Source organism: Toxorhynchites rutilus, chromosome 3 (genome assembly GCF_029784135.1).
Source record: "Toxorhynchites rutilus septentrionalis strain SRP chromosome 3, ASM2978413v1, whole genome shotgun sequence".
Taxonomy (NCBI): Eukaryota; Metazoa; Arthropoda; class Insecta; order Diptera; family Culicidae; genus Toxorhynchites; species Toxorhynchites rutilus.
In genome coordinates, this window is record NC_073746.1 from 303,285,617 (window position 1) to 303,299,509 (window position 13,893).

A 13,893-nucleotide genomic window follows, 5' to 3' on the forward strand; every position below is an offset into this window, starting at 1 on the left:
CATGACATATCTCGATATCAAAGATGCTATTTTTTTTCGTTTTTGAGTTATGGTTTTTCATAGTCAACCGATGATTCAAAAAAACAATGTTTTCTCCTTTTTTGCACTACAAAAATTCATAACTTCGGCAAAAATTATTTTTCGGACCACCGATTAACTTTGAAAAATCATATCTCAAAAACGAAAAAAAATAACATCTCTGATATCGAGATATGTTATGTAAAAAATCCTCAGCTTTAAAAAAATATATATAAAAAATTATGGCGCCCTCTACTCCAAAGCCACGAAAACAATAAAAACAGACTACAATAAGTAATTACGAAAATAAAATCCATTTTCGTGGTCATTTTGTTATTTATCGTAAAACATTAGACACGTATTTTTTTATTTTTTCGTAAGGATGTCCATTTACATTTTAGGATTGTCCAAAATATCAACTTTTTCCTCTTTTTTTCAAAAATTCGTGAATTAATAATAGCTTATTGGCTTCAATTTGACATGTCGATCATCTAAATCGGTTCAGTGGATCAAAAGTTATGATTTTTTGAAAAAAGTCATTCTCGGGAAAAAGTGGAAAAAATGATATTTCGGATATTTCATAATGAAAATGAAAAAACAAGATGCATAACTCGAGAATCAATAAAGCAAAAGGAACCAAATTTGGCATGCGGAGGTTTTAGAGGGCACGAAATATTTCTATGGTGGTTCGACACTCCTCCCCCATCTCTAATAAAGGAGGGGGGGGGGGCGTTTCATAGCTCGACAACTAATTAAGCAAATTGTAGCAAATTCGAAGCTGCCATACAAATGAAACACAAACTTCTGCATAAATCGAGAACTAATCAAGCCAAATTTGGGATTTGAGGGTTTTTGGGTACGAGAAATGTTTCTATGTTGGTATGACACCCCTCCCTCCTCTGGAATGGTTAGGCGGTCTCATAATATTATTACCTATATTTCAGCCAAACATATTCCAACCAAACATGAAGATTGAAAATTTTCGAAAAACTCAGAAGGAAAAAGGGGACATTTCGGGAAATTCATTTCTCATATGTTCTACAATTACATAGTGACAAGCGTTGTTCGTCCATTTGATGTTTGCACCAACGAAATTGATCTGTGTTCGACACTGGAAATGGATTACAGGTGATGAAACGCACTCCTATAGCTTCTTCTATCTATACCAAACAAGGATGGATAACCGAATGTGTTGCTAAGAGCAAAACTCTTGGAAGGAATTGTCGGATTTAGGGCTGTCTTTATTCTATCATATTTTCTGTATCAAACATTTATTCCATGTAACGGAGAAACATGTTATTCGCAAAAGGTTGAAAAGTCTTGAACGAGAATTGTGCCTGAAAATAATTTGATATTATAATGATCAGTTTTGGTAGAAGTACTAAGAATTATATAATAAAAGGTAATTTTGAAGGGTCGATTAGAAGATCATTCAATGAACAGTTCTGCGATTGGATCCATGAACGGTCGCTTAGCAAGAAAACGTGAATGTTTGAAGTTATTGATAACAAAATATAAATTTTAGACGAGACGAAGTTTACTAGGTCAGCTATTAATCGATAAAATAAAATGGAACGAAAATTATTTTTCATTCAAAACAGAGACAAGATTCGCATCATTTTCAATGACATTTTTGAAAAGAAGTCTTTCTAGTTTCTACTGTTTCTATGTTTCTACACTTGCTCAAATGAGAACTGGGTTCGGTTTACAAATGACGCAAAGCAAGAAAGCAAGCTTTTTGTATTGAAAATAAGGAAATTTTTAGTTTTTGAACTAACTTCAGTTCGAAAATCTACACTTTCAGGTTTTCTTAGTAAATAATGAGGATCACAAATCCCAAAATTTTGCTTAATTTTGTTGATTTTTGAGGAAAGTTGAAACTATATCAACAATCGCTATCACGTCGCAAGAAATACAAATATTGTGTGTCGTTCTATAGAAAGATACAGATTACTCTATAATTTCTTCACAATAAGTAGAATGTGTTAAAATGGAACTCCTCGCCAAATTTATTACGCGTTTTTAGAAATGAAGACATTTTATTTCTAAAACGGAGAGTGCTAGTGTTATGAGGGTTCTCAATTTTAGAATCGTTATGACGATAAATATTTCAGGATCCCTCAGAACAATTTGAAGAGTGGAAATGTAAAAAAGGAGCAGTTAAATGTGAAAAACAACAATTTCAATCTATATATATATATATATATATATATATATATATATATATATATATATATATATATAAATGGAGTGATGTCTGTCTGTCTTTCTGTCTTTCTGATTCTTATGGACTCGGAAACTACTGAACCGATCGACATGAAAATTGGTATGTAGGGGGTTTTTGGGGCCGGGGAAGGTTTTCGTGACATTTGAGACCCCACCCCCCTCTCTGCCATACAAATGAAAAACAAATTTCTGCATTACTCGAGAATTAATCAAGCAAATGAAACCGAATTAGGCATATGGAGGTTTAAGGGTGCAATAAATGTTTCTATGGTGGTTAGACACTCCATCCCCTCTCTAAGGGGGAGCTGCCATACAAATGAAACACAAATTTCTACATTACTCGCGAATTTATCAAGCAAATGAAACTAAATTAGGCATATGGAGGTTTAAGGGTGCAGAAAATGATTCTATGGTGGTTAGACACTACACCAGTAGCGTAACGTACCGTAAAGTAGCGGAGAAACATGTTATTTGCAAGTGGTTGAAAAATCTTGAACGAGAATTGTGTCTGAAAATAATCTGATATTATAATGTCGAGTTTTGGTAGAAGTACTAGAAATTTTATAGTAAAAGGTAATTTTAGTAGTAGATAAGAAGATCAATCAATGAGTAATTCTGCGATTGGACCCATGAACAACGCTTAGTAAGAAAACGTGAATGGAATGGCTGGACGAAGTTTGACGGGTCAGCTAGTAACAAATAAAAAGTGAATCAACATTTATTTGAGATATTCATAAAATACGTCCAGATTTTTAGAAGAATGATGAATGAAACGAACAAGAAGTACAAAGAAAGTTCTTTTCTAGTCCTAGTTTTCTAGTCCAACCCCCAAATTTGCCCACCACATCCCACGAATTCAAATGTTTGTCTCTTCCTTTTGGTATTCGATCCTAAACATTCGAATCACCATACAACGAGAGAATGACAATGGTTATCGATAAAAAAATATAACTTTCCACTGTTTTTCCCGGAGAGATGTTTAAATGAGAGAATAACTAACTATGTCATGTGAAAACTATTGTTTCTTTCGGATAAAACAAATGTTTAATTAAAAAAAAAATTGTTGGGATTCAGTAAAATCACTTTTAGCTGCAGTTATGATCCCTTCGTCACTCTCCGTGCAGACGTTTCTATCCTGTTGAAGCTCGGAGTTACGATTCCATTCTCTAATAACACATCGCGAACACTGCGCATCATTTGCATTAGCTGTGTAGCGATTTCGCACGCCGTCGGCAGCGATCAGCTCCATTCATTATCACACTCTCCGAGTTCCGCTTTCGTGTTCGCTTTCGCACTCGTAAATCTTGTCGCACCAATTAATCAGCAACCGAACACGACAGAACACATGGGTCGGGAATTTCGACCGACCCGCCAAGAGCTTCTTCTGGGTCTCCAAGCCACGGCTGCGAACCGCGCGACCTCAGAGGAACGAATTCTGTGCATCGAGTATTCGTGTGTGTAATTGATCCGTCAGCACTGCGGCTCATTTCAACCGCTCGAGATAGAGAAACGGCGAGCGGGTCAGTTTATCCTTACAGACATTATTGCCAGCATTAGTGCCAGCCCGAAGCCATCCACGCAATACGAATGTTCCCAATCAATACTATTGTCAGCACTGACCTCAGCTTAACCTAGGCGTAATGCGTTCACAGAAAGCAATCGTAATCGAACATGCTGAGCACCTGAAGCGCACAACCGAAGAGAATCGAAAAATTTATCATCCCTTCCGACCACAAAGTGGCCGGAGTCCGAAGAAAGCGTAATATCGACAGATTCTCGCAAACTAATTTTTCACTCTCAGCATCTCAAGGTATGGTGCTGTTTTTTTCGGGATGCAACAGACCGAAGGAGATTTTTCACTTTCAGCTTTTGAATCCTTTAATGTTTTGCCGATCGTCGGCTGGAACCCGAAGCTGGTGATGTGGTGAAAAATGAGCTGTGACCTTTTTGTGGCTTTTGCGCTCCGTTGCCCTGCTCTGCTCTTGCTCTGCGATGAAAGTGGAGGCAGGGTACTTGACGATCGAATAATTTCCAAGACGAGTATCTCCCAATCGCACCTCATTATCAATTCCGATCCACAACGCTGCGGACCCAATAAAACTCTCTTCAAATCTCCAAATCTGTTCCTCGCAGCGACACGAGTTCCCGGAATTACCTGGACCGAAGCGTCGGATTACCGAAGATGGAAGCCCACCGATAGGAGATTAGTCACGCTCAATAAAGCACCCAAAATAAAAACACGTCAGAGACGCTTCTGAATCATCTCGCATTCACCCGCGCACTCACTGGGATCGATAGCGTAGGGGTTGGTAGCGGAAGTGTAGGAGGGGAGAGACTCAACGGGAAAGTCTTCTGCGAGATGAATGGGTTTTGTTCCCCGAAAGTAACGCACATACGAAAGGCATTAACAGTTGCTTGATTTATAGCGGATATTGAAATTTTTATAGTTTAACGCCTTTTCGAATTCCCCTTTGGGTGCGTGTGCGTGTGTGTGACTATGTTTGAGTGTGCGCTTTTTTGTTCTCCCTCCTCAAGTCCATAGATCTATCGACTGGGCTAGGTGAAAGGTGTAAAACTCCCAAAACAACAAATGTGCGACTCGGGTGGAGAACAACGAGACAACCTGTTGATAGGGGATAGTGGAATAAAATTTAAATAACTTTTATGGCATCCAGAGGTGCAGACTGTGAGGATGGGATGAGAATAGATGTTGAATCAATTTGTCGCTCGTTGAAGTCGTAAAACTGATCGTTTCGACCATTTGTCGCGATCGCACGTTGAATGGGACATATTGTGTTGGGTTCGAAACAAGTTGGAAGTCAAGATATGAAACAGCGGTCCACACCCAGAATTAATTTGACAAATAAACTCTCGAAAACAGAATGTGACGTTCGCTTTCACGTTGACAGTCATGGTCACAGGCAATTGACGGCAATCGCACCCATCGCCAAGAATGAGATGTGTTTATTCAGAGAGCATTACTTTATCGCATTTCAGCCCCTTTCCCCCAATTAACCGCGATTGAGATCATCGAAAACTTAACCGCGATCGTGGACTAATTGGTGTTCCCTCCATTACTAGGCGCACACTCACACACACACACACACACACGCAGCATCCGCGGGACAAACCCAATGATTAATTTCTCGCACTTGTCCGTCGATTTACCTACAACGAAGTGCGCGCGAGTGAATAAATCACCCAAACACTTCACTTCGAGCCGGCTTTGATGTTCTCACAGGCAAGTCACGAATCGAAACTCATTCGCCGATACGCCTGAAATACATCGGCGTCCGCCCCGAGTGGTGTCCTCCTGCGGATGCGAGATCAAACACTGGGACAAGTACAAGCGTCGGAATGTGCGGTCAATTTGCAGCCCCGAGCATAATTATATTAACACTCGCTAATTGAGTGTTTTCTGTTGTTGGAGGGGACAGTTTCGCGTGTGATTTGGAGGAATGGTTTTCAAATTTATTCTGTATTTTTCAAAATTTTCAAAAATAACAAACATTCCTGGCTATGAAATTGAACTAGAAATTAGGTTTACAAACAATACTAATGTACCAATCATTGCGACATGAAAGAATTTCACACAGGAACAAATACCAATATTTTGTATCATGAAAGTTGATATTAAAATGTATGTCTCTAAAAACCTACTCAAAATTTACTATATATTGAGGCCACAGTTTTTCTATTATCATTTTTTGAGATAAAAACCCGTACTTCTTCAATGAGGTGGCTCTGAACAAATAAAACAGATTATATTTTCACTATCCATGATTTCATTATTAGTTTATCAATTTTAAAGAATTTAAATTAATTAAACAGAAAAATATCAAAAATTCAAAAAAGTTGCGATTGATAAGGCGGGGGGCTGATAAGAAAAAATTGTGCCTCGACGCACACGATTTCAGCCCTTCTGGTAATCCGAAACAAAAAAAAAATACAATAGATTCGCAATTAACGAGGATGTTACTATGGTATGAACTTCGAAAAAGCCTGCATTTCCAAAATGTCATATCTTAAAAATGTGCTGCTCAAATATTTTTTAGGATATGAATCTAATTAATCAATTCTGCAGCACAATAATCTTTATGTTCAGTTATACATATATTTCTACCCTGTTGAAAATTAGGTATTGCTTTCAAACATTGGAATCATTATAATGATATACAATGAAACTTTAATTATATGCATTCTTGTACTTTAAAAAATTCTATTCACAACACTTCTAAACATATTTGCCCATCAATATCCACAATTCCTTTTTATTTTTTTGTTACATTCATCATTATAATATCAGATTATTTTGAGACACAATTCTCGTTCAAGATTGTTCAACCACTTGCAAATAACATTGTTTGCATATTTAGCCATCGTGAACTTAAATGTAACAAATTAAAATCAAACATTAATTTCAAGACTGAAATGACACACAAAATGACCACCCTGTACAAACTGTTATACAAATAACACAGATAAGCTACACTCACAATACCTCAGAAAATTATAGCAATAGACCGAACACGAACGAAACTCAATAGACCATGTAAAAAGGGAGATAGAATTGCTATAGTGATCAGTATTCGACCGATCACCAAGGAATAAAGACTGTAAAAATACAAAAATTATATTATCGTGACAAAATTGAAAAGTGGTTCTAATAAATTTGTATATATTGAAAACTAATTGGTTGGAGTTGGAAGTCTATGGAGGAAAAGGAAAGCGGACAACAGGATTCGTGAAGGATTGGGAAAGGACGGTATTCAATAGGAAGGAAGGAATTAAGTTTGGACAAATTAAAAATTTCACAACGTAGGACCAAAGGTACGTTCCAGTGCTTAATGGTGCATCTTTGGAGCTATTGGAGGTAGTACTCAACCCACGAACCTGAATCCCCCAACAAACATGTTTCTCCGTTACATGGAATAAATGTTTATACAGAAAATATGATAGAATAAAGACAGCCCTAAATCGGATAATTCCTTTCTCGAGTTCTGCTCTTATCAACACATCCGGCGATTCTTTTATTTTTGTATAAATAGAAGAAGATATAGGAGTGCGTTTCATCACATTAAAATCCATTTCTAGTTTCGAACAAAGATCAATTTTGCTGGCTCGAGTAATGCAGAATTTGTGTTTCATTAGTATGGCAGAACACAGAAACCTCCCCCCCCCCCCTTTGGGAGGTGGGTGGAGTATCTAACCACCATTAAAACACTTATTGCACCCTAAGACCTCAATATGCCAAATTAGGTTTCATTTTCTTGAAAAATTCCTGAGTAATACAGAAATTTAAGTTTCATTTGTATGAGGAGTGTCTAACCACCATAGAATCATTCATAGCACCCCAAAACCTCCATATGACAAATTTCGTTTCATTTGCTTAATAAATTCCCGAGTAATGTAGAAATTTGTGTTTAATTTGTATGACAGCCCTCCACTTATAGAGCGGGGAGGGGTCTCAAACTATCACGAAAACCTTCCCCGGCCCCAAAAACCCCTACATAACAATTTTCATGTTGATCGGTTCAGTAGTTTCCGAGTCCATAAGAATCAGGCAGACAGACAGACAGACAGTATATATATATATATATATATATATATATATATATATATATATATATATATATATATATATATATATATATATATATATAGATGAGAAAAGTAATCGTTTCAGAAATAAACAAGGTTGCGAACATGAAGCCATGTTTCAAGTCTGGAGAAATTATTATAAAATTGAAGTGTTCATCCTGCATTCTTTCGCAAAAGTATACTTCAAAAGGATAAATGGTAGCCTGTTGCACATTCCTATGATGAGATTGAACTACATTTTGTGGAACAAAGCTGTAGCCATGACCGCAAATGGAATTGACCAAAAACTCGTCATATTGATAATTATTTTCAGTAGTTCGCAAAAAATATATATGTTTTTTTTATAAAATCATGCTGTATCGTGCTTTCCAATTTTGAAAAAAAAACTAAGTAGCTGATGGTTTTACAGAGATCTCCCGATTACAGTGGTGATCCAATATTCCAGGATGTGTCGTGCAGTCAACCTAATTATTTCAATAAATTATTTTCTAATGATTTCGAGCCTGATTACAACAACATCGCAAACAGCAAAATGTTGTCTAACCTTTACACAGTAAATATGATTATTTCAAATAAATTAACAATTTTAGATAGTTAGTAATGTTATTTTTGTATACTCAACACATTTTTTTGCCAACTAATTAAATAGCAAATTCAATTAGCCTTATCATGCAGTTTTCATTTGATTTCCATAACGTAGGCCCTTTCAGAGATATTGTTGTTTGGATGAAAAAATCTTTGATGATTAATCGTTCAATAAACAATTATCGTATCGCAAATAGAGAGGCAGTTTTTAAAACTCCAAATAATTGTTACATTGACGAAATATCTGTATATATACATATATATATATGTATATATATATATATATATATATATATATATATATATATATATATATATATATATATATATATATATATATATATATATATATATATATATATATATATATATATATATATATATATATATATATATATATATATATATATATATATACATATATATATATATATATATATATATATATATATATATATATATAGATATATATATATATATATATATATATATATATATATATATATATATATATATATAAATGGATTTCTGTCTGTCTGATTCTTATGGACTCGGAAACTACTGAATCGATTAACATGAAAATTGATATGTATGGGTTTTGGGGGCCGGGAAAGGTTTTCGTGATAGTTTGAGACCCCTCTCTCCTCTCTAGGGGGGCTGCCATATAAAATAAACACAAAGGGCCTGGCCGGGTAAGGGAGTAAAAAGTGCCCCCAAACCAAATCACCAGCTGTATGGCTAATATTGTATAGGATATTTAATAAGAACGTCTTCTTGATGTAATGGGAAGACGCCTTGTCCGGCCAGAAGACGTACTTCCCATCCGCGTGATGCTCGTTCAGGAACGGCAGCAGGATTTTATCGAGGCACTCTTCTCGATAGATTTGTTGGTTGATTGCCAGACCACTCGGCTTAAACCAAGGCTTTGAAATGCCCCGGTGGCGATGTACAACATAACCTTTTTTTCAATCTTGTGCTTGAACTTGTATTTCACTTCAGGCGGTGTGGATGACTTGTCGCTGGAGTAGTAATTATCATTTCCTGGAATATGCGTTTTGGACAGCGGAAAATAGCTTTCGTCGTCCAGAACGAAAGACGTCCCGCGGTATTTTTTGGTCATCCACCGACACTGTGATTTAACCGTCTCCATCTGCTCCTCCGTGTACTCCGGCGACCTCGTCTTCTTCCTGCAGACGATTCCTTCCATCTTGAGGGTCCGATGGATCAATACGTGGGAGCAGCCATATTTCCGACCGGCGTCACGCAGGCTGGTTGCGTCCTTGTTGTCAAACAGCTTCTTTAACGATGTCTTCCTCTGCTTCGTCATTATCGTCACCGGACGACCACTTCCTTCCGCTCTACGTTCAGGGAACCCAGGATACGATATACCGTACTGGCAGGTACATTTTATTCCTTAAAATGTGCCACCGTGAACTTTTCCTTGTTGGAAATGCGTTTCGTAGAACCGTACACTGCGTTCGCGGAGCACGTGCTGTTTCGACGCCATCTTTGCTTTGACTAAATTCAAACTAGCAAAACCAAACACGCCTACTGTTTCTAGGGAGCCCAAAGAGCAATTTTCTTAGAGAAAGAAAATTCTACGCTCTTTATTTGAGTTACTGAAAGGTATTGAAAAAAATCTCATTTTTTATTTAACACCCGTTAATTCATTTTTCACGGCTCTTAAGCCATTTATTCGTATAAACAGGAACTGAAGGCACCAAAATGCGTTTATAGAGTAGCGAAAGAGCGCAAGCTAAAAGTCAGCAGCACTACCCGGCTAGCGCCTGCTGCGATAACCCCTCCATACGCTCGTCGCTGTCACTATCGAATGATTGAGCGTTCTTCGGGAAGAGCAATCGTAGGAATCGGGAGATTCCAGCATCCAACCGTCAGCCCCCGGTAATTACGCCCAACTTAGTGGCAACTTATCACACATTAACCGGATCCGACAGGCTGCCTAATTCCCCAAGTGCGTGTGTGTGTGCGGCCCCTCGACCAGTCAAGTGGTGGCCGGTCCAACAAGCCAAGCACCCGGCAATCAAGCGGAACACCATTCGGCAGTCGATCATAATCAGATAAAATGTAATAAATTATATTAAGCGTGGAAGACACAGCCGATTGAATCCCAGCGCGCCCAGCTTTCGTTGTTCTTCGCGCTGTTCCTTTTCTTCGGAAATCAATTACTGTCCGTAGCAATCGGGAGTCGAGAATCAATCGATCATCTCCCACTTAGGCCGGCGTTCGACTGGTTCACTCTAGGAGTGACCGCTTTTCCACTCTACAATCGACAATCGCGCGATTTCTCCAGAAGCCCCCACTTCAATCAGCACACATAGCTACTGGACGTGGCGACCCGCGAGTGGAGAAACAAAATAAAAATCATCATCGCTTATAATCAATCACGCGCGAAGATTGGAAGAAATTGCGTCCGGCAATCGGTGCCTAAATGCTCACGCAGAGCGGGTTTAATACCTCAATTACGGGGCGCGTTCTGTTTGCTGCTGCCTCTGTTATGCTTTAACGATCGAATTAACTATGCCGCCCGAATCGTTTTGATCGATACCGAGGAATTGGAAAACGGGCCGCCGGTAGTCAAGAAGCCGGCTTCTCGGCACTCGGACAAGTGCGCTGTTTGGAAGAAATAAAACACTATTTATCGTTGTTTATTGTTTTTATTTCGCTCTCTAACTCGTCTGAGGGCTTTCCGGCAGCGAGTTGATTGACGCGGGAAGAGTTTTCAAGCCTGTGAGTTAAAAGGGTGAAAGGGGTGGAGGGATGGAATGGGACGAATCATAAACAAAATTAAACAGTAGCTGAGATTGAGCGCTGGAGATTTACCCGAGCCAATGCACTTGACGATCCAGCGGCGGCTTATAACAGATGGGAATCCAAACAACACAATCTGAATAAGTCCCAATCCGTTTCGTTTAAGCAATAATCGCCATAATTTCCGAGGTTCGATTTTATTGCCGGCGGCTTCTCTGTAGTGGATGTTTGTTTTGTTTCTCTTTGCTTGAACTTTAGAACGAGAGCCTTTGTATGGACCAGTTCCGTTTAACTGTTTCGATGTAATTGACCGATAAATTGGACGATCGGTTGTTGTACTCCGGGGAGGTCCTCTGGAGCAGGATAGTCCAAATAAACGCGTGTAATGGTACAATTTTATGTTCCGTTTGTATATTTGTATACATAATAACCTAAAGGAATTCGTTCCGAATAGACTAATAATTCCTAAATATAGTATAGTGAAGGTGAAGTCTAAAAGTTTCCTTTGGCGATAGATCTAGTTCACAGAATTAATTTTAGTTATTTCTATTTTTTTTTCTATACTATGATACAGATGAATTTATCCAAAGTAAATTGACTGTATACTATATGTTTGTCCATAAATCCTTGTAACCAATACCAATAGTGAAAATTCTACACAAAAGTGTTGAACATCCGTCTATGTCTATGCATCATTACATAGCGTTATCACTTGGGATTCCTAATGGAAGATGTGGGAGATGTGGCCAAAATGGTCTAGATGTCATTGCTTTACGTCTAGAAAGTGCAGAAGTCAGCATAATATAAGTCTTTATTTTTTTTTTGCTTTTTTATTTATTGTGAATAGGTGAAATAACCGCCACAACGACACAAAGATTTCAACTTGCACTACACATATTAATTCAAAAATCTATTCTAGTAGATAACGATAGACACGTTTTAACACATTAAGGACCGCTCGTTTTGGGAAAAACTTTTATGCTTCATTTGTTCGTATTCCACAAATGAGATGGTTTCCTTCGGTGTGGATGAGACGAAGACGATCCATCGGTAGGCCTTGTTAGATTCTTGGCAGACCAAGGATTTGACATTAAGTGTAGAAAACATGGGTTATTTCGTGATCCATCCGTAATAGACGGAACGCGAAACACAAGAAAAATCGTGATCGTGGGCCGCGATGTGTTAAGGCAGTATTCTAGTCTAGAAATTTGAAAAATATCAATTTTTTTTCTTTCATATTTATGTAGTTTAGGCATTCAAGACTATGTCCTAGAAAGGACATATCGAAAATCATATTATTTAGTTAGAGTCATTTTAGTGAAGTGGTATCTAACCTGGTATGGCCATAACAATAAACTTCAAACGCGTTTTTCTCGAAACTAGTTTTATTCAAAATGGCGTTGGGGAAAGTAGGTAAAGACGGACACTGCGGGTAAGATGGACACTTTTAATATTTCATTAACTAAAATTTGTTGAAATATTTTAGTTATGCAAATACTTTCAATAAAGTGTATCAATACTTTCGAGACACACTGTTGATTTCCAGCGAGCGAACTGTCAAGCTTGTCAAACAAAACAAAAATTATCTTCGCGGGTGCACCATTCGATGTAATTTTTACTCCGTAGAAAATAGCGAAAAGTTCGTGATTTTTTTGTTTTTTACGTGTTCCTCCAACGGGTAAGTGTTTATTTAGTCCATCATTAACTATCCTGTGATAAATCAGAGGTTTTTCAACGCTTATAGGAAGCGCTACGGTCATTCGAAAAAAAAGCTGCCAGTTCGGGCAAGACGGACACATTAAGGTAAGGAAAGACGGACACTAGTATTTTCCTAGGGTATTTAACAAAACTTTTTGGTTTTACTATGAAGATGCCTACAAATTACAAGCGCAAGAGTAACCGGCAGTCATGGACCGCTCAGCAGTTGGAACAAGCCATTAAGGCTGTAAAAAGTGGATCGCCGATGAAGACAGCAGCAAGAAGATACGCAATTCCAAGATCCACACTGATTCGCCACCTCACAAGTCCAACTGTATCAACTCGGCTAGGACCTCTTGATTCCGTATTCAATTCTCAACAAGAAGAGGAGCTGGTACAACATCTGTTGGATTTGGAAAAGAGGTTCTATGGAATAACGATGACTAATGTTCGAAAGCTTGCTTTTGATCTGGCCGAAAAAAATGGATTGCCACACCCGTTCAACAACTCTACCAAGATGGCTGGAAAAGGTTGGCTAAGCAATTTTCTGAAACGAAATCCCAAATTGTCGTTCCATAAACCTGAAGCTACCTCTGCCGCCCGAGCCAGAGGCTTCAATAAGCCAGCAGTAACCGCGTTTTACGATTTGCTGGAAGAAGCGCTGAAAGATCCCAAATTGACACAAGATCGTGTTTTGAACGCCGATGAGACTAGTGTTTGTACCGTTAGTATTTGTTTTGGCATTGTAGTTAGTTTAAAAATCAGTTTAATTTTTTATTCATACTTTCTCACAGGTTCCTCCGAATAAGTCTAAGGTAGCGGCATTGAAAGGCAAAAAACAGGTTGGTGGTATTACATCTGCGGAACGCGGAGAAACAGCTACGGCAGTAATGTGCATGTCCGCAACCGGACAGCACCTTCCGCCGTTCTTCAGTTTTCTTCGCATGCGGATGCACGAAGCTTTGAAGAAAGGGAAGCAAATTTGCCTGTAATGCA

The 13,893-nt window shown here is 38.1% G+C and overlaps 1 protein-coding gene across 1 annotated transcript; it reads left to right on the top strand.

Moving 5' to 3' along the window:
• The first annotated feature begins 13,069 nt into the window (after window positions 1–13,069).
• LOC129774372 (uncharacterized) lies at window positions 13,070–13,889 on the top strand. The gene is made up of 2 exons (XM_055778105.1): window positions 13,070–13,621; window positions 13,692–13,889. Exons 1-2 carry the CDS (start codon window positions 13,070–13,072, stop codon window positions 13,887–13,889), a joined length of 750 nt encoding a protein of 249 aa, XP_055634080.1.
• Window positions 13,890–13,893: the final 4 nt, after the last annotated feature.

Coding starts and splice junctions, on each gene's coding strand:
- LOC129774372 (XM_055778105.1), top strand. CDS start 13,070: ATGCCTACAAATTACAAGCGCAAGAGTAACCGGCAGTCATGGACCGCT. Junction 13,622..13,691: donor ATGAGACTAGTGTTTGTACC/GTTAGTATTTGT, acceptor ACTTTCTCACAG/GTTCCTCCGAATAAGTCTAA.